The 26,210-nt window shown below is 44.5% G+C and overlaps 1 protein-coding gene and 1 long non-coding RNA gene across 4 annotated transcripts in view; both read left to right on the top strand.

Annotated features, from left to right (window-relative positions):
- Positions 1-2,932: 2,932 nt before the first annotated feature.
- Positions 2,933-26,210, top strand: part of TMEM220 (transmembrane protein 220) — a 371,482-nt gene continuing 348,204 nt past the window's right edge. The window contains exon 1 of one of the 3 annotated variants that reach the window (XM_069654507.1): positions 2,933-3,214. In XM_069654507.1, coding sequence (XP_069510608.1) covers positions 3,038-3,214 — 177 coding nt within the window. In that variant the 5' untranslated portion in view covers positions 2,933-3,037. The remainder of the gene's footprint in view (positions 3,215-26,210) is intronic. The other 2 variants (XM_069654506.1, XM_069654505.1) reach the window with 2 other exon arrangements.
- Positions 6,030-9,773, top strand: LOC138582832 (uncharacterized). The gene is made up of 2 exons (XR_011305087.1): positions 6,030-6,433; positions 9,420-9,773. It is a non-coding gene; the product is annotated as an uncharacterized lncRNA (long non-coding RNA).

Genomic DNA, 26,210 nt, shown 5'->3' with positions numbered 1-26,210 from the left:
GAGTCATCTATATCAAGAACCTCGCAACAAGGTCAGAACCGCTGAAAAGCCTGATGAGGAAGAACATAACCTGGCAATGGGGCCCTCTCGAGCAAGCAGCGTTCGAGAATGTGAAAGGGGCCCTCACGGCTGACAACACAATGATGTTTTTCAACACTGCTTTCCCATCAGAAGTGGTGGTGGATGCTAGCCAGTTTGCAGTCCTCATACAAACGGACAGAAAAGGGGAAGCAAGGCCAATTGCGTATGCCAGTTACGCTCTGTTGGACACCGAGCAGAGGTACTCACAAATTAAGCACAAGGCCCTGGTGGTAGCATGGGGGTGCATGCATTTTCGGCTCTACGTGCTAGGGAGACCGGTGATGGTTTTAACAGATCACAAGCTTCTGCTGCCCATTATGGCAGGATCATCCTCCAAGCCACCAGCAAGGATTGAGCGATGGATGCTGGCGTTGCTGGAATACAGGGTCTCGCTGGTATACCTCCCAGGAGCGAACAACGGAGTAGACAATCTTTCGCGTCACCTCAAGGACAGAGGACAGGGTGTGGATGCATCTAGCGTTGAGGAGGCCGAAGAGCATGTACAGCTCGTCGTGGGGTCTGCTACCCCGAACTTGATGCTCATCCAAGAGCTCGAAAGGGCGTCCAAGAATGACGAATGCTTCTGGATCCTTAGGAGCGCCCTGCAGAGGGAGGACTGGAAATCAGTGCTGGAAGGTCTGAGCAAGAGAACCCAGGAGGCTTGAATAACCTTAGAGCAGTTGTGGAGGGTCCGGGACGAGCTAACATTCACTGACTCTGGGTTACTACTGCGAGGAGACAAAATGGGGATGCCCGCTCACAAGATACAGCAAGTAATCGAGCTAGCACATCATGGTCACCAGGGGGTGTCCAAGACTAAGGGCAGGCTATGGCTGAAGGTGTGGTTCCCGGAATTGGAGAAGAAAGTTGCGGAGTATGTGGGGGCCTGTTTCTGGTGCCAGGCGGCCTCCCCAGTGCAGAAGGACCCACCCAATTGAGTCGATGTCTCGAGGAACATGCCATGGGAGGCGGTACACACAGACTTTGTATCCATGGGAAGAGATGTCCACTTCCTGGTGGTGGTGGACCAGTGGTCTAGATACCCGGAGGTGAAGTTTGTCAACTCAGTGGCGTTTAATGATGTGGCTGTGGCGTTCCACAAAGCCTTTGCGACCCATGGTCTCCCACAGAATTTGTGCTCAGATAATGGACCTCCTTTCCAAGGTGAGAGTTTCGCTGAATTTCTGAGGGAGTATGGCGTACACCACAGGAAAATCACCTCAGTGTGGCCCTGCTCTAACTGCAAGGCGGAGTGATTTATGAGAACACTGAATAAGGTGTTTTGAATCACCCATGGACAGGGCCAGTACCTTCGCAGGGCTCTCTACCAGTTCCTTGAGGAATATCAAGCGACTCCCCACTGCTTGACTGGGGTAGCCCCCGCGGAAGACATGTTCAGGAGATGCCCCAGTTGCCTGTTGAAAGACGAGAGTGAACCGGAGCCAGCCATGATTGACGATGCTCAGGTGGAAGAAGAGAGGAGATGCCAGAACAAGGGTGAAAACGTGAGAAGGGGGCTTCGGCAGCACCAGTTGGCCTCAGGGGTTGAAGTGATCGTAAAGAATAGACATCCCCAAGGAAGGCTGTCACTGACGTATGAGCCGAGCCCCACGGATGTGGTTGTGGTGAAGGGGTCAATGGTGACGGCCTCAGATAAGACGGCGACTGTGATCAGAAATGCCAGCTTTTTCAAGAGACTAGGAGAAGGCACACGGCTGAGGTTGTCCCTGGGCAGAAACTGTGCCGAAGAACCAGATGAAGGTGGTGGGGCTGTCAGCCTTCTGATTCCCCTGGATCGAGGGGACGCAGGTGAGAAGAGGCCTTCCGGGAAGGGGCAGGCGTTTTCCCCAGGGAACTGGGAGGGGGAGACCTGCCCGTCTAAGTAACTATTTATTGGACCCCTGTGTCAAGCATGCTAGGGATGGTGGAGACTGTTACTTACCTCTGTAGTGGGCTGTTTAATTTGCTTACCACATGTTTTGAGTGGGTGGTGGTTATTGTTATATTGCTATTTGTTGTTATGAAAAAGGAGTGTGGTGGCCCTTTAAGTTAGCACATGCGGCGGAGTGAGGTAACTCTGTTACGTGTGGTTGCAAATAAAAGAGCACACGTTTAGCCCAGACGAGATGCAGAGCCTCACGAGTCTTCTGTCTGCGGTGGGGCGGGCTGGGGGTTGGGCTCACGGTACACAGCGAGGCTCCTACTAAGGGGCCAATTACCACTCAGGGGTATTTAGCTTGCTTTTTCCTTCCAAACAGGCAACACTGCTGATTATTCAGAACTTGTGTGACCCAGCTGATGACGTGAAGTGGACCTGTGTCAATTCGTAGAGAAGAGATGTTTTCAATGACTCACTCTTTTCGTTTGATCTCTTTAGTACTGTGTTGTATATATTATAATAGTTTACAGGCAAGCAAGCATTGTTGATCAAATTTGCCATTTCTGCGAGGAACGATTAAATTAGTTCGTCGAGCGTGTTTTAAATTTGCCGCGCCTGTTTAGTGCAACCAGGTACCTCTTTTTATCTGGTTCAGGTGATGTTCAATCATGTCTGATTGTAACTCCGGCCCCTGCGGCATCTTTGGAAAATAATCACGTAGAGTACGGCTGGATGGTAGAGCCGTAGTTTAAGTGTGCAATATTGAAAACGCGGCCAGCACACACACTTCTGACAGCGTCTTCGGTGTTGCACATGGCTGTTCAATACTAGAGCTCTGTACTACCCTTCCTGGACGCTGCTTTTTGTTGTTGTTGATAGAGCACAACTACTGGTTGCTTTGGCATTCCTGTCCGTCCTCTGTGTCTATCCACAGTTTGTAATATCTTTTTGGAACTTCCGCGCTAGTCCGTCCTTTGTGTTTGTCTCAATTGAGGAGTACTGCTGTCATTAACTGCTAGTACGCTGTTTGCCTGTGGTGGGCTCAGAAGTTGTTTGTGTAGTAGGGGTGGTTAATGAATGACATGTAGCCCTTTGCCCGAGATCGTTCCGGGTTTGTGGAGGGCTCGGTGGGAGACAGCCATGGAGGAACAGCTTTCATTTGATAGCCCTTCTACTGTGCCGCAGCTGCAGAGGCTCTGGAGGAGCTGTAACTTCTGCATGGCTGTCTTCTTCGGATTGGCAGCTTACGTACAGGTACCCTTTGCATTAGGTGTATTCCTGATAAATCAAGTTTACTTTAAAAACATCGGTATCCAGTTTCTGCACTTTAACGTGAACACATTCGACGCCATGCCAACCTTTCACAGTGGGCTCGAGGGTTACTTGAGCGTCGCCCAGACCCCTTTGCTTGCGCTGTAAAAACGTACATATAGTGATACTTTGCGTAGCCCCATTTACCACCTCAAAGGATACATGCCCCTGTGAGCAACTGCATCAAAATCACAACCAGAGCACAGTTCACTTTAATTTATATTGTGCAAAGTTTATTGTAGTGTATTTGCCCAGATACTATTAACCGTTCATTAATTAACCCTGACTTGCCATTAGTTGGCCAGGTGGGCGCTTATTTGTAATATACAGTGTAAGTGTGCGCTGAATTGTGCTTTTAAGTGAACCTGCTGTCTGTGATAGAAATTGCAAATGGGAACATGTAGCAAGATGCGGTGGACAGACAGGCGTGCAACGCCGTTGAGCTAATCAGGCTTCAGCTTGAACCCCACCCCTCCGACCACTCCTCGAAATGGGAGCTGAGGGGCGGGACTGATGCCCAATTAACTCAATGGCGCTGTATGCCATACTTTTCTGTTAGTCAGAGAGGGGAAAGAAGACTTTCCTGAAACAGGCGACTTTAAAGTTTTACTGTGTTTGTGCAGAAAAATGTATTTGCACAAACGCAGTAAAACTTTAAAGCTGCTAGTTTCAATAAAGGCTCCCCTCACCTCTCTGCCTAACAAAAACCCAATAGCCACATCAGCCCCATCCCCAAGGCCCCATGCGAACCTTATGTTCCTTCACAACTGAGGGAAAGGGGCTGATGTGCACATTTGCTTTTTGTTAGGCAGAGTCGCGAGGAAAGCCTTTTCTGAAACTAGCATTGCATACTAGCTCAGTGTGTGTGTGAATTAGTGTTTGTATGGGGGCTGGGTGTGCGTGTAAATGAGCGAGAGTATGGTAATTCTATGGCAAGACAGGAGGCTCATATTATGGATTTCAATCTTTACTCTGAACCACAGCAGCAAAGAATAAAAAACTTTATAAACGAAATTTTTTCAAAAAACACAACGTTATAACAATGCAATGGGAAACATCCCAGTCCAATATGGTGGGCAGGTCATGCCCTGGGGGTAGCCAATAGGGAGCGAGCCAGTCCCAATATAGGTCCATTCCTTTAGTAACTCCCCCTCTTTCTTTGCTGCTGACCCACAAGCTAAGTCACACCTCTGGTTTTCTCTTAGACTGTGTGCTTTGAAGTGTTAATTATATCACTTGGTTTCAGGGAGCAGCGTTTGGGAGAACGCGTTTCTTTTACTTGATACATTGTATATGCTGTGACTTTCCTCAGGCAAGCGGAGCGTTTGTTTATCTCGCCCGCATTCGCCTGAGGTGATTTATTCGAGCGTGGAGTTCACTCACATTGTTGTTGCTTTGTAGCCTAGGGAGCTCTGTGGCTCACGCAGTAAGCGTGCTGCCTTGTGAAAGGCAGGTTTAGCAGTTCGTGCCTGCTCTCCGCCACAAAAAATTTATATTTTTATTTTTTTCGTAATATGTTCCATTTTCTTTTATAAATTAGTAATAGTGTTACAGTTGTTGTAGGTTTAAAAATTTTGCTTCTTTGCCCTCACACGCTGCTCGCGTGTTTGTCTGTGGGAATTCAGACACTGCCCATGTTCTTCCTTGGTGGCCCTTACCTGTGGTTTGTGGCACACTATTAACTTGAGTCCTTACAGCCTGCTCGGCTTGTGTGAGTGCAGCTTTGACCCGGCTGTGTTTAAATAACGGTGTGTGTGTATATATATATATATATATCTATTTTACCAATGAAATTGGTGCTGTCATGGACAAAGGAGTACTTCCCTCCTCTACAGATGCCAGCACTCAAGTGCGCACTGCCAAAAAAAGTGAGAAGGTACTTGAAAACATTGGGGATCAAGCCTGTCATTCCCAGCCTTTAGTGGCTCAAGCTATTCAGTCCTCTTTGGACTCCGCTTTATCTAATTTGAATAATACTTTGGCGTCAGCCTTTGACAGATTAATTACCCGCATTGCGGATTTTCATCCCTCCCAGGACGCTGTCCCATCTGTGGAGTCCCAGGCACCCAGAAAATGTAAGGTTAAAACTAAACATACCCAGGGACAACTCAGTCCCCTAGTGGCCATATCTCCTATTGCTTCCCCTAAGGGTAATTTAAAGCGCGGGTGGGAAGAATCTCGACCTATCTCTTCCACCCCCTGGCCGGCCCCCGCGCCTTTCGCGCCGGTGGAGCCCCCTATTGATGTCTCATCCTCTGACAGTGCAGATGATTCTGATTCGCCCCCTAAGAGGCAAAAAAGGAAGGTGACCTCAGTAGTCCCTCAAGGGGGTCCCCTGCTGGATGGTAGTGGTGTTCCTTTCTTTGATCCTGCCCTGATACAACACCCCAGGTCTGCTGAGTGGCAACCCTCTGAGGAGGTTTCCTCTTTCCTCCAGTTCTGGATCCGGCGCCCTATGGCCAAAGAGGATCGTAATAAGTTACGGGCGGAATGCCCTAGACCGTTGCTCGCCGACAAGGTAGCTCTAGCGCCAGAAATAGACCAGTCTATGGCGGCTTTTCTTTCCCAGAAAGGGAAGGACCCCAAGAAGGGGGTCGATAAAGCGTGGCGTAGTTGTCAAGACAGACTGTTGGACATCCTGGGTCCAGTCGCAGATTTTTGAAACGGCAGAAGAGGCGGCGTCCTCTAATACCCCGATAGTTGACGAATTAAGGGGTTGGATCCAACGTACAGTATGCCTGCTCGGCAATGCTAATGTCTCCATATGTAGGGAGAGGAGGAAATCATTATTAATGAGGTTGGATTCCAAACTGGCAGACATGTCAGAGAGGGAAGGTGGCCCTGCAGCTCAGGGTAATTTGTTTGGGGATTCTTTCCTGAAAGATTTGTCAGCTTATGTTCACACATTTACAGCGCTGGACAAAGCGCAGGTTAATATAAAAAAGGTTTTTGCCCCAAAGGTTTTTAACAAGGCTGGACGAGGTAGGGCCCGCTCCTCCGGCCGTTTTTCCCAGGGCTCCTCCCGCCCCCGACAGTTTGCGCCCCGTGGCGCATACCATACCTCCTCTGCTCGAGGAGCACATAATCAGTTCTATCCGCAACAAAACTCCAGTTGGAGAGGACGTGCCGGCAGGGGAGCCGGAAGATCAAGAGGGCCAGCAGGTAATTTCCGAGGTGCTAAAAGTTTTTTTCCCTCAAAAGTTTAGGTGGCAGACTAGCCAGGTCCCTTCCACAGTGGGAGGCTCTCACTTCGGATCCTTGGGTGCTACAAACGATTCAGGGTTATCAGATAGAGTTCTATGCCCCTCCTTGCCAGTTGTCCATTCCCTTCCTTTGGTGTTCGACGAAGTCAAACAATCCCTTATAGATGGGGAGGTACGGGATCTCATCTCCAAAGGGGCGGTAGTCCCGGCCTCTTACAGGGCCTCTCAGTTCCAGAGTACCATTTTTCTAGTTCCGAAACCGGACCAGGGGTTTCGTCCAGTAATCAACCTGAAAGCTCTCAACTCTTTTGTGGTTTATCACCACTTCAAGATGGAGGGAATTCATTTACTCAGGGATACTCTTCTCCCTGCAGACTGGATGGTCAAAGTGGACCTCAAAGACGCTTACCTAGTGGTTCCCGTCTTTCCCCCACATCAGGAGTATCTTCAGTTTCAGTGGGGGGGTCGAGTGTGGCAGTTTGCATCCCTTCCGTTTGGCCTGTCCTCGGCCCCATGATGTTTCACCAAGCTCATGCGCCCTGTGATGGCTCTTCTCAGGTCCAGGGGGATTCGGATCATAGTTTATCTAGACGACATGTTGCTCCTGGCCCAGAATTGTCAAACTCTGTGTTCTCATCTGAAATTTACTGTGACCCTCTTACAGGATCTAGGTTTTGTGATAAATGTAAAAAAATCCATATTGAAGCCTACGCAATGTATCCAATTTCTGGGCTTCAATATAGATTCAAAGCTTTGCATCCTTCTTCTCCCAGACAGCAGATTGTCCAAGATAAAGAAGGAAATTCGTCTACTCCTCAGGAGAGGGAGGATCTCCCTCAGGCAGTTGGCCAGAGTTGTAGGGATGTTGTCGGCATCCATTCAGGCTATCTTCCCTGCTCCCCTACATTACAGAGCACTGCAACGCTTAAAGGCCAGGCATTTGCGCAAGTGTCTCTCTTACTCCCAAATGGTGGAATTGCCGCCAGAGGCCAGGTTGGAACTTCTGTGGTGGCTCAGGCACATGGAGGCCTGGAATGGCAAGGCAATATTTGGCCCGTCGCCGGATGTCGTTCTGGAGTCAGATGCGAGCAGATCGGGTTGGGGAGCCAGATTGGGTCAAGTCTCCACAGGAGGGAAATGGTCGGAGTCAGAGAAACTGCTCCATATCAATTGCCTAGAGTTGTTAGCGGGGTCTTTTGCTGTTCGGAGTCTCCTCAAGGATCAGGGGAATTGTTGTGTTCTCCTCCGCATGGACAACATATCTGCGGTGAGGTACATCAATCACCTGGGGGGGTACCAGGTCCAAAGTCTTGGCGGATTTGGCGAGAGAGTTTTGGCATTTTTGCCTCGACAGGGATATTCTCTTGAAAGCGGAATACCTCCCAGGAGTCAGCAACGAGGTTGCAGATTGGAACTCCAGGCACCTGCAGGACAGGAGCGATTGGATGCTGAACAGGTCTCTTTTCGCCCGCATAGAGTCCCTCTGGGGTCCTCTGATGATAGACTTGTTTGCCTCCAGACTGAATTGTCAAGTTCCCAGGTTTTACAGTTGGAGACCAGATCCGTTAGCTCTAGCCACCGACGCTTTCCTCCAGGATTGGTCGGGTCAGTTGGGGTATGCCTTTCCTCCCTTTGCTATGATAGCCCGGGTTCTGGTCCAGGTTCGCACTCAGGCGGTGTCTCTGGTTCTAGTTGCCCCCTTTTGGCCCTCTCAAGTTTGGTTCCCGGCCCTTCTAGAATTGGCAATAGATATTCCCCGTCTTCTCCCTCGCGATCCCCAGTTGCTAGTGGATCCGGAGGGTCTCCCTCACGAGTTGGTCTTGCAGGGACACCTTGCCCTTATGGCTTGGAAGATTTCAGCTCTTCCTGGTGCTTCAGAGGACTTTCGCAAGACTCTATGGCGGTCATCAGGGACTCCTGGGCGCCCTCTACTAAGGAAGGGTATTCCACAGCATGGAACAGATGGGTTAGCTGGTGTGTGGCTAGGCACCTCAATCCCGTTTCTGCCCCTCCTGTAGAGGTGGTTAATTTTCTTGTAGAATTGTTTAAGGAAGGGAAAGCCTACAGAACTGTTAATGGTTTTCGTTCGGATATTCCAGCCGGTCATCTTTTGGTTAAAGGGGAACCAGTGGGTAGACACTTTTTAGTGCGAAGGGCCCTCAAATCTATCCGTATTAAGGTTCCGCCACAACCGAAATATTCGGTTCTTTGGGATGTTAATGTGGTGCTGCAGCTCTTCAGGTCCTGGCCTCTTAATGAGGAACTGTCCCTGCAGCAGTTATTTGCCAAACTTGCTATGTTACTATGTCTGGTGTCTATTAAAAGGGTCTCTGATATCAGAGCTCTTGATGTGGATAATAAGATGTTCACCCCTCAAGGGGTTACTTTCTTTATCTCACGAAGGACTAAATGCATGACTTCTTCGATATCCCATCCAGCTTTTCCTGAAGATTGTAAACTATGTGTGGTCAACTGTTTGAAATGTTTTGAGGTTATAACTGAAGGTTTTAGACCTCCCAATACCTCTCAGCTGCTGATTTCCTACAGGAAACCCCATAAACCGGTCTCCCCTTCTACTTTGGCCAGATGGATCAAATGGGTTATGCGGGAGGCGGGGGTTGACACTTCCTCTTTTGGTCCCCACTCAGTCCGAGGCGCTATGGCCTCTAAAGCAGCCTTTCTGGGGGGTAGTTTGGAACAGATCCTAAAAGCAGCTGACTAGGCAAGGGAATCAACTTTTAAGACATTTTACCATAAGCGTATTGCCCATGTAGCGGTGAATGTAATGCAAGGGCTTTGAACTTGCATAATATGAGCCTCCTGTCTTGCCATAGAATGTCTAATCCCCCACACTAGCGTGAGATGGGGGTTTAGATTCTATAAAAGACAAGGAGGCGAGTATTATCCCACCCACCCACCCTTACTGGTGTCGGTTGTTGTTTCAGAGGGCAGTTGATGACTTCGATGCAGGAGGAAGTGGGAGATTGAGCTCCAGGTTGCAGAAGGTTTCAACCCCGGCGTCTCCATGGGAGTTTGTTCTTCGTTCCACGTGGAGAAGGTGTTCGGTGGTCGTGTGAGACAGATCAGCGTCAGAAAGAGGGGGAGTTACTAAAGGAATGGACCTATATTGGGACTGGCTCGCTCCCTAGTGGCTACCCCCAGGGCATGACCTGCCCACCATATTGGACTGGGATGTTTCCCATTGCATTGTTATAACGTTGTGTTTTTTGAAAAGATTTTGTTTATAAAGTTTTTTATTCTTTGCTGCTGTGGTTCAGAGTAAAGATTGAAATGCATAATACTCGCCTCCTTGTCTTTTATAGAATCTAAACCCCCATCTCACGCTAGTGTGGGGGATTAGACACTGTGATCTTTAAGTGAGTGAATGTGTAATTTTGTGTGCGCCTATGTGTAATGCTAGTCTGCTACCATTTCATACTTGGGCCCCATGCCGGACAACCCTTTGGGTAGAACAGAGGGGCAGGGCCTCCAAGTTTGTCACGCTCATTTTCTAAAGTGGCCCCTACCGTCACCAGTTAGCCCCCCACCCGAAATGTAGGATTTGTTGCGCTCCTGTTGACAGCACAGGTGAAAGAAAGCAGTCGGCAATAGAAAGTAGGAAGATTCCATTGGAGTGGTCGTGGACAGCAGTGGGGGCGCTCATTGTTAATGAATACATGTGCTTGAATGTTCAGGCTGTCATATTGAACAAACGATTTGGGGACAGTTCACGTGGAAGTCCAACAAATGACTTGTGTAGAAACTCCGGAAGCTGCCATACCTCTCACCAACCACCCTTGCATTGATCCAGGTAACAGAACCCAATTCATTGATGGTGTCCCAGATCCAGCAATTCCTAGGCCACGCCTGGGCCGCTAGCACAGTTCAGAGGCCGTGAACCTCATCTAGACTTTGGGTAACAGATTCCATTGGGAGAGCCATACAACAAATCCCTCTGCCCATCGAGCTGCCATGGCAATTTTTTCAACATCTACAGACTATCTGGTACTCTTGCACTTTTCCGGGAGGCAACATATCTACACCCAGCAACTAAAACCTCCTACAGAACCAGCTGAACACTCGATCGGAGCTGAGCACACAGCAGACATTTGTTTAATTATATAGTCAGGTTCCGACACTCATGTGGACAATAAGCAACCTCCCATAGGATCTCCATTGTCTTTTAAAATCCCAGATGAAGGGAATAAGGTAAGTACTATTCACTGATCGTAATTAGATTGGGATTTCCTAATCAAGAGTCCAGTTTTGAAAATGTTCTGAAACTTCATTAAGACCTGACAATCTTTGTTTCCCTAACAACAAGCAGGAGACCGAGTACAAATACTAGGTCACACAGCCGCTCTCAAAAAAAGCCCAGAACCAGGCGTAAAGTTAGAGTTCAAAAGGTTTTGTTAAATCCACAGGTATTTCAGTGCTTAAGAAAATGAATGCAAAAAGTCATCTGTTGGTTTTTCGAGAATTTTAAGTTTATCCAAAAGATAGATGCAGCTGTCACTAATACTTTCTTAGTGAGAGGAGAGTAAACCGCAACACATATGCACAAAAGACTTGGGCCAATGCATTTCGGAAATTTCCTTCTTCAGGGCCAGTCTGTTACAGTTACACACAAAATGCAGCAAAAATATTAATGTCATTGCATAAAAATAACACATGTTTAACACATACCAATCAAGGGCAGGTTCAGTGGTGCAAGCACAATATGGAAAAAAATAAATGAACTGAAATGAGCTTTAAGTGTACAGGAGAAAATGGAGAAGGGAAGCAGCAATGTTACCTTAATGGTGTTGCAAATGAGGGAACAAGCACTGAGGCTGAGAAGCCTAAGGGAACAACGTAGTGGCGTGCAGGCAGCCGCCGAGGTATTACAGAGATCGCGTGATCTAAGAGAAAGATATGGATCACGGTAAGTTGGATAATGAGGCTGTAGTGAACACAGAATAACGCTGGACGCAATCGTGTAGCTTACCTCCATATTGCGCTTGCACCTATAACTTTACGCCTGGTTCTGGGCTTTTTTTGAGAGCGGCTGTGTGACCTAGTATTTTTACTCGGTCTCCTGCTTGTGGTTGTGTTTTGTAGTCAGGGTGTCTCCAGACTTGTCACAGCCAGCTCCTTTTTAAACTTCTATGAACTTAACAGTACATATAGACTTTGGATTAAACAATATTACTCAACAGTGATGACCACTTACTTCCCTGTTTGTTTAATCTTTGTTTCCCTGACGGTCTTGTTCAGCTATTGGCACGTTTTAGGGACCTTCTAGCTATTGATAAAATTTCCCTACAATCGGGTCTATCTTTTTGGCACTAATTAAGTCTTGATCTGTAGCATCTTGTTGTGTCTTGACTTCTCCCCTGTCCCTGTTCTGTGAGTTTGTGTCCTTGGAATGCCTGATTCTGGAATGTTGAGTGTTCGCCGTGTGTCAGTTGGAATGGCGCTGCTTGACTGAGAGGGTGCCAACGGATGTCTGTTACCTTTTACCGCATGTACCTATCTGAGGCTGTGGTCATCCTTTTAACACTGGCGATAAGCTGGCTTGGAGAGAAGTAGCCAAGAACCCATCAACGGCTGTTCAAGGGGGACAGCAGATTAACCTGGAAAAGAAAGAGGAGACACTTGAGCAGAAGAGGAGACATCCACTGCCCCCCAAACCCCAAAAAGAGTAGACCTCTCTCAGTTGGAACCAGCAGTCATATTCTCGCTGCCTCACTCCCAGCGGTGAGGAAGTGAGGGCTGAGCCAAGTCGGAGTATGCACGGGGCAGATCAGAGAAGTAGTCAGATCTGCTTGAGGCAGCCATGTCGGCCCAGCAAGGGCTAGGCCAACCAGAAGAAGGGGCAGCTCCCATGACAGCCTCAGAGAGCCACTGGGTCTGCAAGGGGCAGACGGAGGAAGTGCAGCAGCTCCGTTAATCGACGTAGACGGTCCTGCAATGGGCAGGAGTACAGCGGAGAGAGACAGAGAATGCAATGTGGACTGGAATCACTGTCTATTGTGCCAGGCAGAGAGTCCTGCAAGAAGCAAGTCAGGACATAGATAAGGTTATTTTGATATGATAGGTTATTTATAACGTGCTTAATACCCAGAGGTTTCTAGGCGCTGATCCGGTGATCGAACATGTGTTGGTCCATGTCGTCTTGCTTCCAAGGCGAGCACGTTGCTGCTGAGATATCCTCCCGAGAACTTAATGGGTCCCACCTGGTGTTCCCCTGAGCGGGATCCACAGCGCTTTTGGACGGCTGTTGAGGTCGCCTGAGCAGCCAGCAGACAATCCACTGTCCGTGCTGCCAGGGGAAGCAAATATGATGTTGTTATGCCAGTGTCCAATGGCTGAAGTGAGCTAGCCGAGGCTAGTTGGCGAAGAGGGCATGTCATGTGAGCATGTGAATGTGATACACGATGGGAGCACACACGAACAGCATTTGTTGATGGGAAGCATCCGTTTTGTGCATGTGTCTACAGGTGCAAAGAGGGGCATATAGAAGAGGGATTGGTCATATCTCTGCACTCCCAAGAGGCGGCGGGCGACTGCTGTGTGTTGCGTCTTACCGGAATAGCGGTCCGAGCAAAGTAATTTCTGGGAGCTTTTGGAGTCAAGCTGCTCAAGTTTCGGGTAAAGGAAGTTGGTTTCGGGGTTAGACCTATCTGTTACCCAGCAAGGCAAGAATAAGAGGTACTGTGTCGAAGGAACGTTGTTGTCTGGGGACTGCATTTCAACAAAAGAGGGGGTTGGCCACTGGGAAGAACTTTGGGGTTTCTGCCATGGGTTTGGGTCCACTCTGGATCATCCGGAGAATCGGTACCTGGTGGTACTCCAGGAACTGGATCCAGATTTCCTGCATCGTGTCCTGGTTTAGTTGTGATATGAGACCTATTTTAGTTTAATGCTGTATGAAGAGGGTTTGCAAGGAATGGTTGTTTGGAAGTTCTGGGGCTGTTGTGAGTTTGTGTTAAGTCGTGGCCTCTGTTCTAGCTGACAATTAAGAACCTCTTTTGGGATTTAGTTTTGGGCACAGTTAGTGTTATGTTTTATGTTAACGGCTACCTCCACAGGACCAACAATATGTCGGACTTAGTTAGGTCAGTACCTGGACTTGTTAAGATTCATAAAATCTTCATTTGCCATGTTCATTTGTATGCTCTATTACTGTGTGTTGTGTGGCTGAGGCTGTATGTGTGTTGTTTTGATATGTGGGCTTAGCTGGGGGTCTAGCAAAGCACCAGTTAAGTTCAGGGAGGCCACTGTTTTTGTGTGTGTCTAGTAGTGTAGTGTCTGCTGCAGTGAGCCAAACTTAGCTACGTGCTGCCCAGAGGGGTTTGACACCAGGCATGTTATGGGGTTTGGTGGACCTGTGCCATAGTGAGTTTGTAGAGGTGTTGCTTACCATTTATTTGGAGCGATGTTGGTCATGCAGGAGTGGACGGAGGTTATTTTTTTTTCTTTTACCCATGCAGTTGGCCTGTGGAGGTGGACACATTGTACCCTCGTGGGGGTGGTTGTCTCCACTCCATCTGCATTTTGTTGGGGGGCGGTACCCTCACTGTTGTTTATTTTTGGGGTGGCTTACCCTGGCTTGTGCAGAGGGATGTTCGTGATTTTGGTTTTTGGCATCAGTTGTGCGCCGTATGTTTGATGCTGTGCAAGTAAAAGCAGTGCCCAGCTAGGAAGATTGTCCAGTTGGTAGTGTGATGGAAGCTGTTGGAGTTAGTGTTTGTGGGCTGGAACCCTATTGGTAGTTGCTGTCCTGCTTTTGGGCCTACAAGTGAGGACTGTATGTTGGGTTGGTGTGATGTCCTGCTAATTTCTTGTGAGGATGGCGAGGGTACGTGGTTGAGTGGGAGTTTTGCTCGTGTAGAGAGCATGGAATGGAGTGATTGTTTTGGAGAGTTTTGGTCAAATTTCAGGATGGTCCTTTTGTGGTGTTCCGTTTTCTTCATTTTGTTCTGTTATAAGTAGGGAGATGTGTTGTGTCTTTACTTCTCCCCTGCCCCTGTGCTTTGAGCTTGTGGGCTTGGAAGGCCTATGGAATGCCTGCCTGGGAGACTTCTCATAAAACTGCTAGTTCCCTTCACCTTAGAGACCCCTAGCAACTTTGCTGGATTCTGAGGACTTGATTTGTTTACCTGGAAAGAGTGTGAGCCTTTTTTCCCATTCTTTCATGTATTTTGATGTGTGTTTTTACATTTGTGTTCTTTGATTATGGAGTTTTAGATAACTCCATAGATATCATCTTTTCATGTGTGTTACACGGCACCTTCAGTGCAGTGACACAGGGATGTCTTTTTAAGACTTCCCAACAGTTTAAATACCTTCTCTGGGATAAACTACTGTTTCCCAGAGAATGTTAAGTGAAATTGACTTTACTAATCTTTCCAAATTCATAGACCTTGCACACACCATCTTACAATGGAGTGCTGGAGGGGTTACATAGTATCCCCTGTGTCTAAATACTCATGTAGCAGTCAAATGCTACCCTTTGTTATTGAAAAGGCTTGTGACAGTGGTTTTACAAAGAACTACCATGATTTTCTCCCGACCGCGAACACCGGTAGCAAAGCCCCTTTGTTTAAATGGTTCCCGGTCTTCTTTTTTCGCTGTTTCTTTTTGAAAAGGTCCTTCTAGTGTTTGTCGTTCCATGCTAAACCAGGTTTGGTCCCTTTGTTTGTGTGCCTTTTGGAGAGCTTCAGGACGGAAGACCGCCTCTGGTGTCTTGAGTGTCTCGGGTGGAGCATGAAGTGAGGGAGGTGCCCGAAACTCCCTGTGCTTTGTCTCCTGGGAGACCCAAATGCACTCTGACGTGATTGGCTGGCTGGCTGGCTGACTGACCGGCAAGGACAGCTACCCTGCTGAGTGAGTGACAGCTAGGCTGGAATGAAAAGGAGAAAACTGTTTAAAAGGCGAGTCTCTTGGACTGGAAAGCAGAGTCGACCACTTGAACGAAAGAACCGAAGACGAGCTGGAAAAGGACGGCTGCTGCAACTCCTGGACCGTTGGTTTGCCTGTGGAAGCCCTGCTGCAGGTTCAAATTGCCAAACTCCATTCGACAGAGAAGCTCCTTCAAGGACGGCTTCTTCCTTGGAGTTGGTGGGACCAATCAACTTGTAAGACACCTGGATACCATTCTTAAGGCTGGTTAGGATTAACCAGGGAGAGAGAAACAGCTACTGGAACTGAAGTGACTCCATCTTGTTTGCTTTCTTCAACAATCCCGTGCAGTGCAGGAGTCTCCTGACGTCCTCCGTCTTGTCCCCACAACTGAGGCTCAGGAACAGCGAGATCTGCAGGACCTGCCAGGAACCACGACTTCAGCAACATTTGTTTCCTCATACAAAGGTACTGTGGCAACCCGATTGAGACTGCCACTCTTGCGGTGAAAGTTTGTGAAACCTTCCCAACTTCCAGGCCTAATCAGCTTGTGACCCGACAAATGATCCTTTTTCGTCTAAACTACTTCTGAGGCCATTTGCAAAGACTTTACCGTTTGATACCAGAACTGCTCTTTCCTATCCCGAACACTAGCCCATTGACTTTGGCCTGGCCTATTGACTGAAACTGAACTGCCATTTGGCTCCTATTTCAGGGGAGCTCAAACTGTCTTAAAAGCGTAGTTTTGTATTGACGTGTATTGGTATATAATATTAAGTTGCGTTCCTCTAGTGAAATGATTTCTAAATGATTGTGTAATAAATCGTTAAGTGTTTTTTACTAAGAGACCTTGAGAATAAGTGTCTACTTGAACCACTGCGATTGAAAGTCCTCTGTGTAACTATTTGTAGTGCTCACATTCACTCTTCAGATAAGCCGGGCTGCTCGGCTCGCTACCAAAAACTGTGTGGTACAGACTTAAACCAAAGGTTGGTTTGGCTAACACCTGTAGTCCTAATTGCGTGTAGTGGTCCCAGAGGGTAATGCCTGCAATTCTGCCTAACACTGCCTCTGGAATGTTTAGTGGGTGTTTTGAGTGTCAGTTGGAAGGGAGCTGCTTGACTTAAAAGGTGCCGGTGGATGTCTCTGTTACCTACACGGAAAGGCAATCCATTAACCCCAGAAAGCCGGAGGAAGTAATTAGTCAATTGGAGAAATTGATGATGAGAGAAATACATCAGAAATTATACACCTGTACCTTAGCGCAGTATTATAGAGCGCAATGCATCACACAAGGGTGTATTTAGAACCAACACTATGCAGAAACAGCCCTGCATTTGTCAAACACTGGTGACAAATCCTAAATAAGTGCTCCTTAGATCTAATTCTTTTATCAATAGAAGAATTGGCCAAATCCTCGACCCTGCTGACAGAAGAAATTGAATATATTAAATCACTTGCAGTCTTGATGACAAAGGAACACATTTCATCAACATTAGAGGAGATCAATACAAAATTGGGCAACTTCAAAAGGTAAATCGAGTGCAAAGAAAATGTGGATGTTCAGGAGGGACATAATAATTATGAAGGAAAGACTACTCCAATATTAGGGATAAGAAACTCATCAAGATCCAGACTGGATCCTAATTCAGAGACTGATCCTCTGAGGCTTCCAGTGGAGAAGTGAAAGAAGATATAATAACAACCATAGTGCCACCATCACAAGAACAGGGAGAGGGAGCAGATGGTGGAGAATCCCCAAGAGCTGGTTCGGGACCTAATTTAAAAACTTTTTTTTTTTAGGAAACCGAAAACTAGACGAGGTATAAAAAAGAAAATCCACCTCAGAAAGTGACCTAGTAATCAACATTTCAAAATACACACTTACTCCATTTGAAGAAAAGACCCTACAGAAAGGGATATCATTTATTCCACAATATTGTAGTAGTCTAAAAGAGAAGATTGATTTATTCAGTTTAACATGCAAAATGTGTCTGAAATTGTTCTTTGCAACAGTATAACCATCTGAATGTTCAGAGAAATCTGAATATCTGGGGATGGACCCTAAGAGTTACTTTATTCCTCCAATTCAAATCAAATGTTGAAAGCTTTCCAGATACAAGCTCTCAATGACTTAAATAAGATTTTATTCAGAAAGAGAAAAACTGGGAACTTCACTATACATGAACCTAAGGGGCTTTTGAAATTATGGGACAATCCTGGAATTATCTTGAAACCTGCGACAAAGGAGGCGCATTGATGATCATGGATTGTTAGAAATATCGAATGGAGATCGAGCAACAATTGTCAGATCAAGGAACATACTTGGAGGTCTTTCCTAGCCCTACAGAACAGGTTTGAGCTATGAAACCACTTCTGGACGAAGCAGAACAAAACAAGTGGATTACACATAAGACAAAGGCATTGTGATGTCATCTTTGATGTCCTGGGTGTTACTCTTAGCAGTGCACAGTGGTGGCGCGAGTTATGGTTGTTTAACTTACCATAGCTGGCGAATTTCAGGGGGTTTTCGGTTTTACTTGGAACCCTAACATCCCTTTAGCAAAGTTGTTTTTACTGAATTTCATAGGTTTTTAGTAGCACAGCTTAACAATAATATCCCTGACTTTATGTTCATGTAACATAGAACATACCGAGTCCCTGCTACTGAATTTGATGTCCGCGGACTCTCGTATGTGCGTGGCCAACAGCAGCACTACCCAAAAAGTCTGCACTACCCAAAAAGTCTGGGGGTATCTTAAATTGTTATATCATAACATATGAACCCTGCACAAGTTCACAAACCAGCACACATACACATTATATGTAGTAATAAATAAGAAGTGTAACCCATATATGTAACACATCAACCATTCATTTAAATACAATATGTTCTAAAATGGAATATACCAAAAGAAGAAAGATAGGCTTCCAACATAATTACCTCACAGAAACTCCACAACTAGGAGCAACAGCAGAACTACAAACCAGTAAGAACACACCTTACAAGAAGCTAGTAAGTGTACTTCATTTTACTCGTATAGCTCTAAAATTTCTGTATTAGATTAAAAAAAAGTGATATTTTTTTTCTCACAGAAATGTCTAGTACTCTGGAGTGGCTTGAGGAGAATTTTCCCACGTGAGGAAATGTCTGTAGATAGTGAACCTAATGGTAGACACTTTTCTATATAAACCAATTAATAAGTATTATTTTATATACATTTAACATATACATTTTTTTTTGTACAGACCATACAAACATTGAAAATAGTACACCAAAAGAAATATTGGATAAGACTCTCCAGCGCATGGAAGAAAAAATGGGCATGCTCATGGCAAATTTCAACAATTTGAAAAACTTTGTGGAGGATCACTTGAAAGAAAAAACTAGATACCATTGTCCCACATGTACCTGTCCTCCCTCACCATATCCCAGTCAATTATCCCCAAACCCTCTCGAAGAACAAAAACGTTTTGATGAGACTTCCATCCCATCGTCACCTCATATGAATCCCCTTGAAACCCCCAATTCTCCTGTGTTTGTCTCAGTTTCTGCTTCATCTTCTCTTTCATAAATTTTACATCCAAATATAATCAAGTAAAATTATTATGTGTCCTAATTCACTTCTTTTTTGATTTTTTTAAAAAAAAGCAGTTGAGGTGTCCGGAATGTCCGTAAACAAATGAAAATGGGGGTGCCCTAAGGACACTATACCTGTCCGTACTGTTCGCAGGCAAGTTTAGACTGTTCTAAGAACAAACAAGGTGTCCGGGATGTCCGCAATTAACCAAAATGGAGATGTTCTAAGAACATTATGCCTGTCCGTAATGTTCGCAAGCAAGTCAAAACTGTTCTAATAACACATTCGGTGTCCGGGATGTCCGCAATCAAACTAAAATGGTGGTGTCCTAAGGACACTATAGCTGTCCGTACTGTTCGCAGGCAAGTTGAAACTGTTCTTGGAACACAAGAGGTGTCTGCGATGTCCGTAATGAATCAAAATGGAGGTGTCCTAAGGACACTATACCTGTCCGTACTGTTCGCAGGCAAGTTGAAACTGTTCTTAGAACACAAGAGGTGTCTGCGATGTCCGTAATTAATCAAAATGGAGGTGTCCTAAGGACACTATACCTGTCCGTACTGTTCGCAGGCAAGTTGAAACTGTTCTAAGAACACACTCGGTGTCCGGGATGTCCAATTAACCAAAATGTAGGTGTTCTAAGTACACTATACCTGTCCGTACTGTCTAAAGAACATCTACGCACATGCGCACCACACCCATAAGTTCTCCGAACATTGCGCCTGTCCGTTAGTGTTCGTGTCGCACTTTTAATTAATTTCAGGACCTGAAAACTCAACGTAAAACACCTGCGCACAACAGTTCCCGTGCAGCTGATGTCCAACACCTCTTCCGTTCGCGGACATGTTATCGGTGCCATCATGTGACCGCACCCACGCTGAGCGTGTGTCCCCGGGTCCCCGAACATTTTAAAAGTACCTTTTCGGGCAATCCACAGTATTCTATGCTAAAAAGGCACCATAGCACATGTCCCAGTCAATAACCCTGACTTTCCACATATTTATTAGAACTTCTTGAGCCCTTTTGGGGTGTTCATTTTGTCCGCGGACAGCGCGGCTGTCCGCGAACCGCGCACCAGCACCCCTATAAAAGGCCACACCCCAGAACTCATCCTCATTGTGTTTCTGGCTACCTTACAGAACACAGTGCATATTGCTGCCAATTTTCAAAGATGTTCTTCTGAATCCTGATGGCACCCATGGCTCCTCTACTGCCACCTGGTGCTACATCTGCCTCAGCACCACCCCCACCCCCTCGACCACCACCTCCCCAAGGGCCTGATGAGGGGAACAGGCGTGAGGATGCAGAGGAGGATGAAGAGGATGATGAGGATGAGGTAGTGGAAGTCCCTACTACCAGCCTTTGCCATGATTCTTGGGTGTGGCGGTTATTTACCATTCATGGTAACGTATCCAAGGCACGTGCGTACAAAGTCCCCTGCAACAAGTGCAAAATGGTACTGAGTCGCGGGAGGCCTGGTTCATACAGCTTTGGTACGACTACTATGAAGTGTCACCTAAAGTCATTCCATGGTAGGGCTGTTCGTAAGGTTGTACCTTGCAACGAGCGTAGTAGGTTGAGTTCTTCTACTTCATCCTCTGTTTCTGCTCCTCTCACCACAAGAGACAATCCTGTGGAAGAGCACATCCCTCCATCTGCCTCACAGGCCATTCACAATGCTGATGACCCTTACCTTTCGAGGGTCACAGTTTTGTGTATGTACTGCGACGCCGTACTCTGCAGGGGAGAGAGACTTCGAAGTGATTTTGAGACTCTGGTCTCAGAGCACGAGAAGACCTGTTCACTACCTAAGTAAGGCCCACCCTATATCTTCCTCTCTCCACCTGCCCTTTCTTATCCCTGTGGTTGGTGTCCCCTCTCCCCCTTACCCTCATTGACCCTGCACTCCTAGTGTGTTGTGTGTAAAAAACAAAAATAAAAAAAAATAACCAAAAAAAAAACAAAAACAAAAAATAACTTTTTTCAAAAAAGGCTCTTTTCAGAGCCGCCTTTCACAGTCAAAAAATAGAAGTGGGAAAATTAATTGAGCAGGCTACTATTTTTTTTTTAGAAGTCTGCGGACAGTTAGCGAACATCAAAAAAAATTGGAGTGTTGCCCCTATCAAAATTATAACACTTTTATCTGGGAGGAAGTGGTGGCTCTGAAAAGAGCCTTTTGTGGAATTTTTTGTATTTAAAAAAACTTTAAAAAATCAACACCTACTGCAAAAAAGCTGGCTGTAATTTCACAAAAGGACGCAATGCATCTTGTACATTTCTCAGAAAAATCTGATTACCAGCATAAGTAAGATGGACTCCATCTCTACCAAAAATGTTTGTGCTACGAAACATAATATTTTCATTGTAAAAAGAGGACATGCCAACATCTCTTAGAAAGGCACAAACAGCCTTATTGACATTACGCCTCACTTTCTCCATTTGTGGACCAAATGAATAACAACGCAGCCACATTTGTCTTTGCGCAATACGAGAAAAAATTACTTGGGAAGTTGGAAACATATCCAAGTCCTTCTTTCATCGTAAATTACAAAGAAATTCCTGACACATGTCCCAAACTGTTCCCTCCACAATGAATTATAATTATGTCTGGATGATGCTCTGTCTGCAAACTAGCACAGAGAGGAAGCAAGTCTAGCCACTTCATTCTGCGTACTCCATGCCAGTGCACTTCCACATGAGGGAATCCAAGATCTACAGCGTTGTGCATGCACCTCCAACCAATGTATCCATGAGTCTCCCAAAATCCTGACAATCTGTTTTCTGAAACACACAGCCATAGCTAACTGTTCTTCTTTCAGGGAAAAGACCTTCTGACAAACTGTCTTCTTACACAACACACCCACCAAACTTTACTGACCAATCAATTCCTCTGCTCATTCTCATTTGCATGCCTCTCATTTGCATGCCTCTCCACCCAAAAATCCCCGTATGTAATTCGTGGTGTCCGCAGACTTCCGTTATGTCCGCGGACATATCCTAACCTAGACAGACCTTCTACCATTTCCACTTCACTCTCTGTGCCATTCCCTCATTGGATACAGGTAAACGGTCACACAACCATCCACCAATCACATTCAAGACCTCTACATCTAACTGCATCATCAGAGTTCAGCACTTCAAAAGTACTGTAGATTACTTTGAGTACACGTTTCATATCATTGGAAAGCACCTACTACAAAAACTACTGTACAAGTCTCCAAGATTTCTACTTGCAGCTGCATGCATATCCACATGCATGAATTCAAACTACAGGTATACATTGTTTCTACACAGTACAAATCTTATGAATGCATATAAACAGAGTAACTGTCACTTAATCTGTATAACCTACAAAATAAACTTAGTCATTTTCCCCATCTACTATAATCAACTGTCACTTCCAAACCTGTCTGCTATCTAAACATTTTTTTACACACACAGCTATTGACAAAATTACACAGTCAGTATAAGGTCAAGCACCTTCAAACACTCGCACAGATAAACACTAATATTGAAAAACTCCCAACTGCAATAACACCACTACCTGTACATCATATCCTTCTGATTTATTACCCACACCTTCACCAATGCATACATTCCATGCTTTTCTATAAACTATCTGCCATTTACCGTATAAAAATGGCAAAATAAGTATATCATTATTTCTTCTATCTCCTAACATTCAATAACACAGCCTTAAGAAACCAAGCATGTTTCATACACGTTCTGTTCTATTTATTTGCATAGCATGTTCAACTAACATAATGTAAATAAAATATGAAGGATGCACATAGTCAAAGGAAACTACATACTATATACACACAAAATTACTAACTTCTTTCCTTTACAATTACAGTGAAGAGCACACTCCTGAAAAGCAGCAGAATCTGAAGTACAAACAACTCAGAAGAAACCTAATCTTTACACACAAAAAAAGTAAGTACAATACTACCATAATATGCTTACTGTTACTCACACACACTGTGTGGTTGATTCATGGTATTCACACACACTGTGTGGTTGAATCATGGTATTTGTGCACCAAAATAAAAGATAAGTGTACCATTCTGCCCACAAATACCCATTTGTTAAACAGGAATTTACAGGCAGAATGCTGCACAAATCCCAGTTTTTCGGCGCACAAATGACATAAGTCAGCCTCTAGAATGTTATTATTGCAGAACAAAGAACTATTTTAATCCTGTATCATTAGATTTAGTATTTGTGCTTCTTCTCACCACTAACTTACTTTCTACTGTCATCTGAACCCCAGTATAGTAACACACAAATAGAAGAATAGCCTCCACACACCATCACATTCATCTCTACCATCATACTCGGGCACACAGCATACAAGCATTGCAGAACAACCCAACCCATACCTTCTTTATTTTTTTCAACAGACCCCAAAGAATGCCTACCAAAAAGCAAGTCCATAGAAAACAACGTAGAAGTAGAGCAAATGAAAAAAGAAGTATCCCAAATAAGCATCCATCTCTAGCAGAATTTGTACAAAATGTTCAAACAAAACAGCTAATAGTCATTTAGCAAAACTAAACATGTTTCAAGTACAGAAACTTTGCCTCCTCTATCAAAATGTAAAGCGAAACAGAAAATGATTATCAAGAATTCAGCTACCACTTCTGCTAAAACGATTCCTATAAATCTTGATATAATGGCAAGTAAAAATACCCCAAAAAATATTTTTGCAAAAATGTTCCCCCACAGAGTCCTTCAAAATCTTATAAAAACAGGAGAGAAATCATACACAACCCTTAAAACCTACCATAGAAAATTAATATTAGAAGCCTTGATAGACAGTGCAATCCTACTCAAAAGAAAATTATTTATTTTAGTGTTAAAAAGAATGAAACCACTAACAAAACTAATTAGTAAATTACAAAAAAAGTCTTCTCCATAAACGGAATGTCAACAAAAATAACTTCTGGTGAATGGAGTCACACCACAAACACAGAACCATATTTTAATGAAGAAGCATACAAACAAATACGATTGCTATACATAGCAGTGGACGAGGTTATGAAAAAATGTATAATACCATAATGGAACAAGAAATACTGCTTACAAAAATATCCCCTGAAAACTCAGAATTACCTCTTCATTCGACTGGACGAAAACATCCAGTATACAAATGGTCATGCACGTCAATGTGTAACATTCCCAAAAAATCTTTCAAATCTTTATCCCAATTTCTCAATCAATATGTGAAAGGCAAAGACAAAATCAAAATGAAACTGCTGCAAAATATGGATACCTGTCCAGTGCGTAAATACACAGGGCTACAAGGAGGTTCATTAGCCTGCATTTCAGGACCAATTTGCAAAAGACCTTCCATCATATCAAAATGATATCAGCTCATCATCCAACTATAAGAAATCTAGTCTATAAACTGTACTATGCTAAAAGTCCTGCATTAGCACTAGCCAATTTAAATAACAATCTTCTACATGGTACTGCCAAAGAACTACTTGAAGAAATTGACCATATCCAGGAAAAATATTTTGGAAGTGAAAGCCACTTACAAAACGCAATATCTTTACAACAAACTAGCAACATTTGTACACATGGCAACCTTCTACTACACACATACAAAAAAGAAATACTAGAATTTAAAAGTACATCCGCTGAAATACCAAACCGTGTGTGTGTGTTGCCGCAGAACTTTTTATAAAACTAACACAAAAACTATAGACATAACATACAAAATAGATGACAATGGAGATTCTAAATGGTTTGAATGAGCTCTCTACCTGATAGCAGAAAACAAATATGAAATAACTGACCCTTTTAATACTTTGCAGTTACTGCACTACAAAACCTGACAACGACCAAACTCCTTCACGTGCTATCACAAATAATTTGGAATTATTTCCACTACCAAAACCCCTGCAACAACTCAATTTATATGAGAGCATCATAATTCATACAGTACACCCATTTCAAGCAATAATACGTCTTCAACCAAAAACTGAAAAATTACCTCCCTCAGAATTGGTGAAAGGTATTCGTGGCAAAGTAGTTTATTTACCATTAAATCTGACACAAAATGTACACACTCTAGGAGTGCAAAGTCCAATAGAACAATCTTTAATTATCTTAGTAAATGGTGTGCCAACAAACGACAAAAACATTTGGCAACAACTTGTCGACTTACTTAAAGTTAGACAAGCCTTGCAATATTTAAAAGACAATAATGAGTACTACAAAGAAATAAATATTGAAGAAAACGTAAGTGGAACAACTGAAATAATTCAAGAGTCACGAGAAACTGGTCAATTTGAACTTCTGGATACCAATGCAGTAGTATCCAATATTTTAGACCATTATACAATTCATCCATTGCACTCTAAAGACAGCATAGATGATGCACTAGACACGGACCAAATGCGACAAACCACAGGATCACCAATGAGCATATGGGAAAAAAGTATAGAAGCACATGCTTTTCCTCTACTATTTCCTACTGGCAAAGGAGGAAGATACGATGACAGACCCAATCAAATAACAGCATCAGAATACCGTTCATTACGAATGTATTCTGAAGATCCCAGATTTAGACAAAATGTGGAATACATATTCCACCTACTCTTTGAAAGTGAACTAGCAACTCTATGTTACGGAGTTGCACACATATTGAAATCAGGAACACAGTTTCAAAATATGTGGGCTGCACAATTAATACAAAAAGTGCAAGAAAAAGATGAGATTTTACAATAAAGTATTACAAATCTGTTTGCAAACATGCGTGGTACGAAAGAATACTGGTTCCAACGTCACAGAGATGTATGTTGTATGATCAGAAACCTTGGACCACCCACTTGGTTTGTTACATTAAGTTGTGCAGAATATGCATGGGAAGATTTACATGATTTCCTACGCATATCAAACAAAAATCAAACAAACATAGATATACTAACACCTGGAGAACTTTGCTCTTTAGATCCTGTTAATGTTTCAAGATATTTCCATCATCGTTTCATTGCTATGCTACACTTTATTTGTAATAAAACTGTTCCTCCACTCTGAGAAGTGGAACACTTCTTTTGGAGAAAAGAATACCAAGCCAGAGGAGCACCACATATCCATATGCATTTATGGATTAAAGATGCTCCTAAATTTGGTCAGGACAGTGATGCCACTGTTTTGCAGTTCATCCAAAAATATGTCACTTGTGAAATCCCTTCACAAACGACAAATAGTGACCTTCATACACAAATTGTACAATTTCAAAGACACAAATGTGGCCAA

Source organism: Ambystoma mexicanum, chromosome 3q (assembly GCF_040938575.1).
Source record: "Ambystoma mexicanum isolate Mex_15411 chromosome 3q, UKY_AmexF1_1, whole genome shotgun sequence".
Taxonomy (NCBI): domain Eukaryota; kingdom Metazoa; phylum Chordata; class Amphibia; order Caudata; family Ambystomatidae; genus Ambystoma; species Ambystoma mexicanum.
The sequence above is the reverse complement of the archived record's forward strand: the minus strand, read 5'-3'. Positions and strand labels throughout refer to the sequence as shown.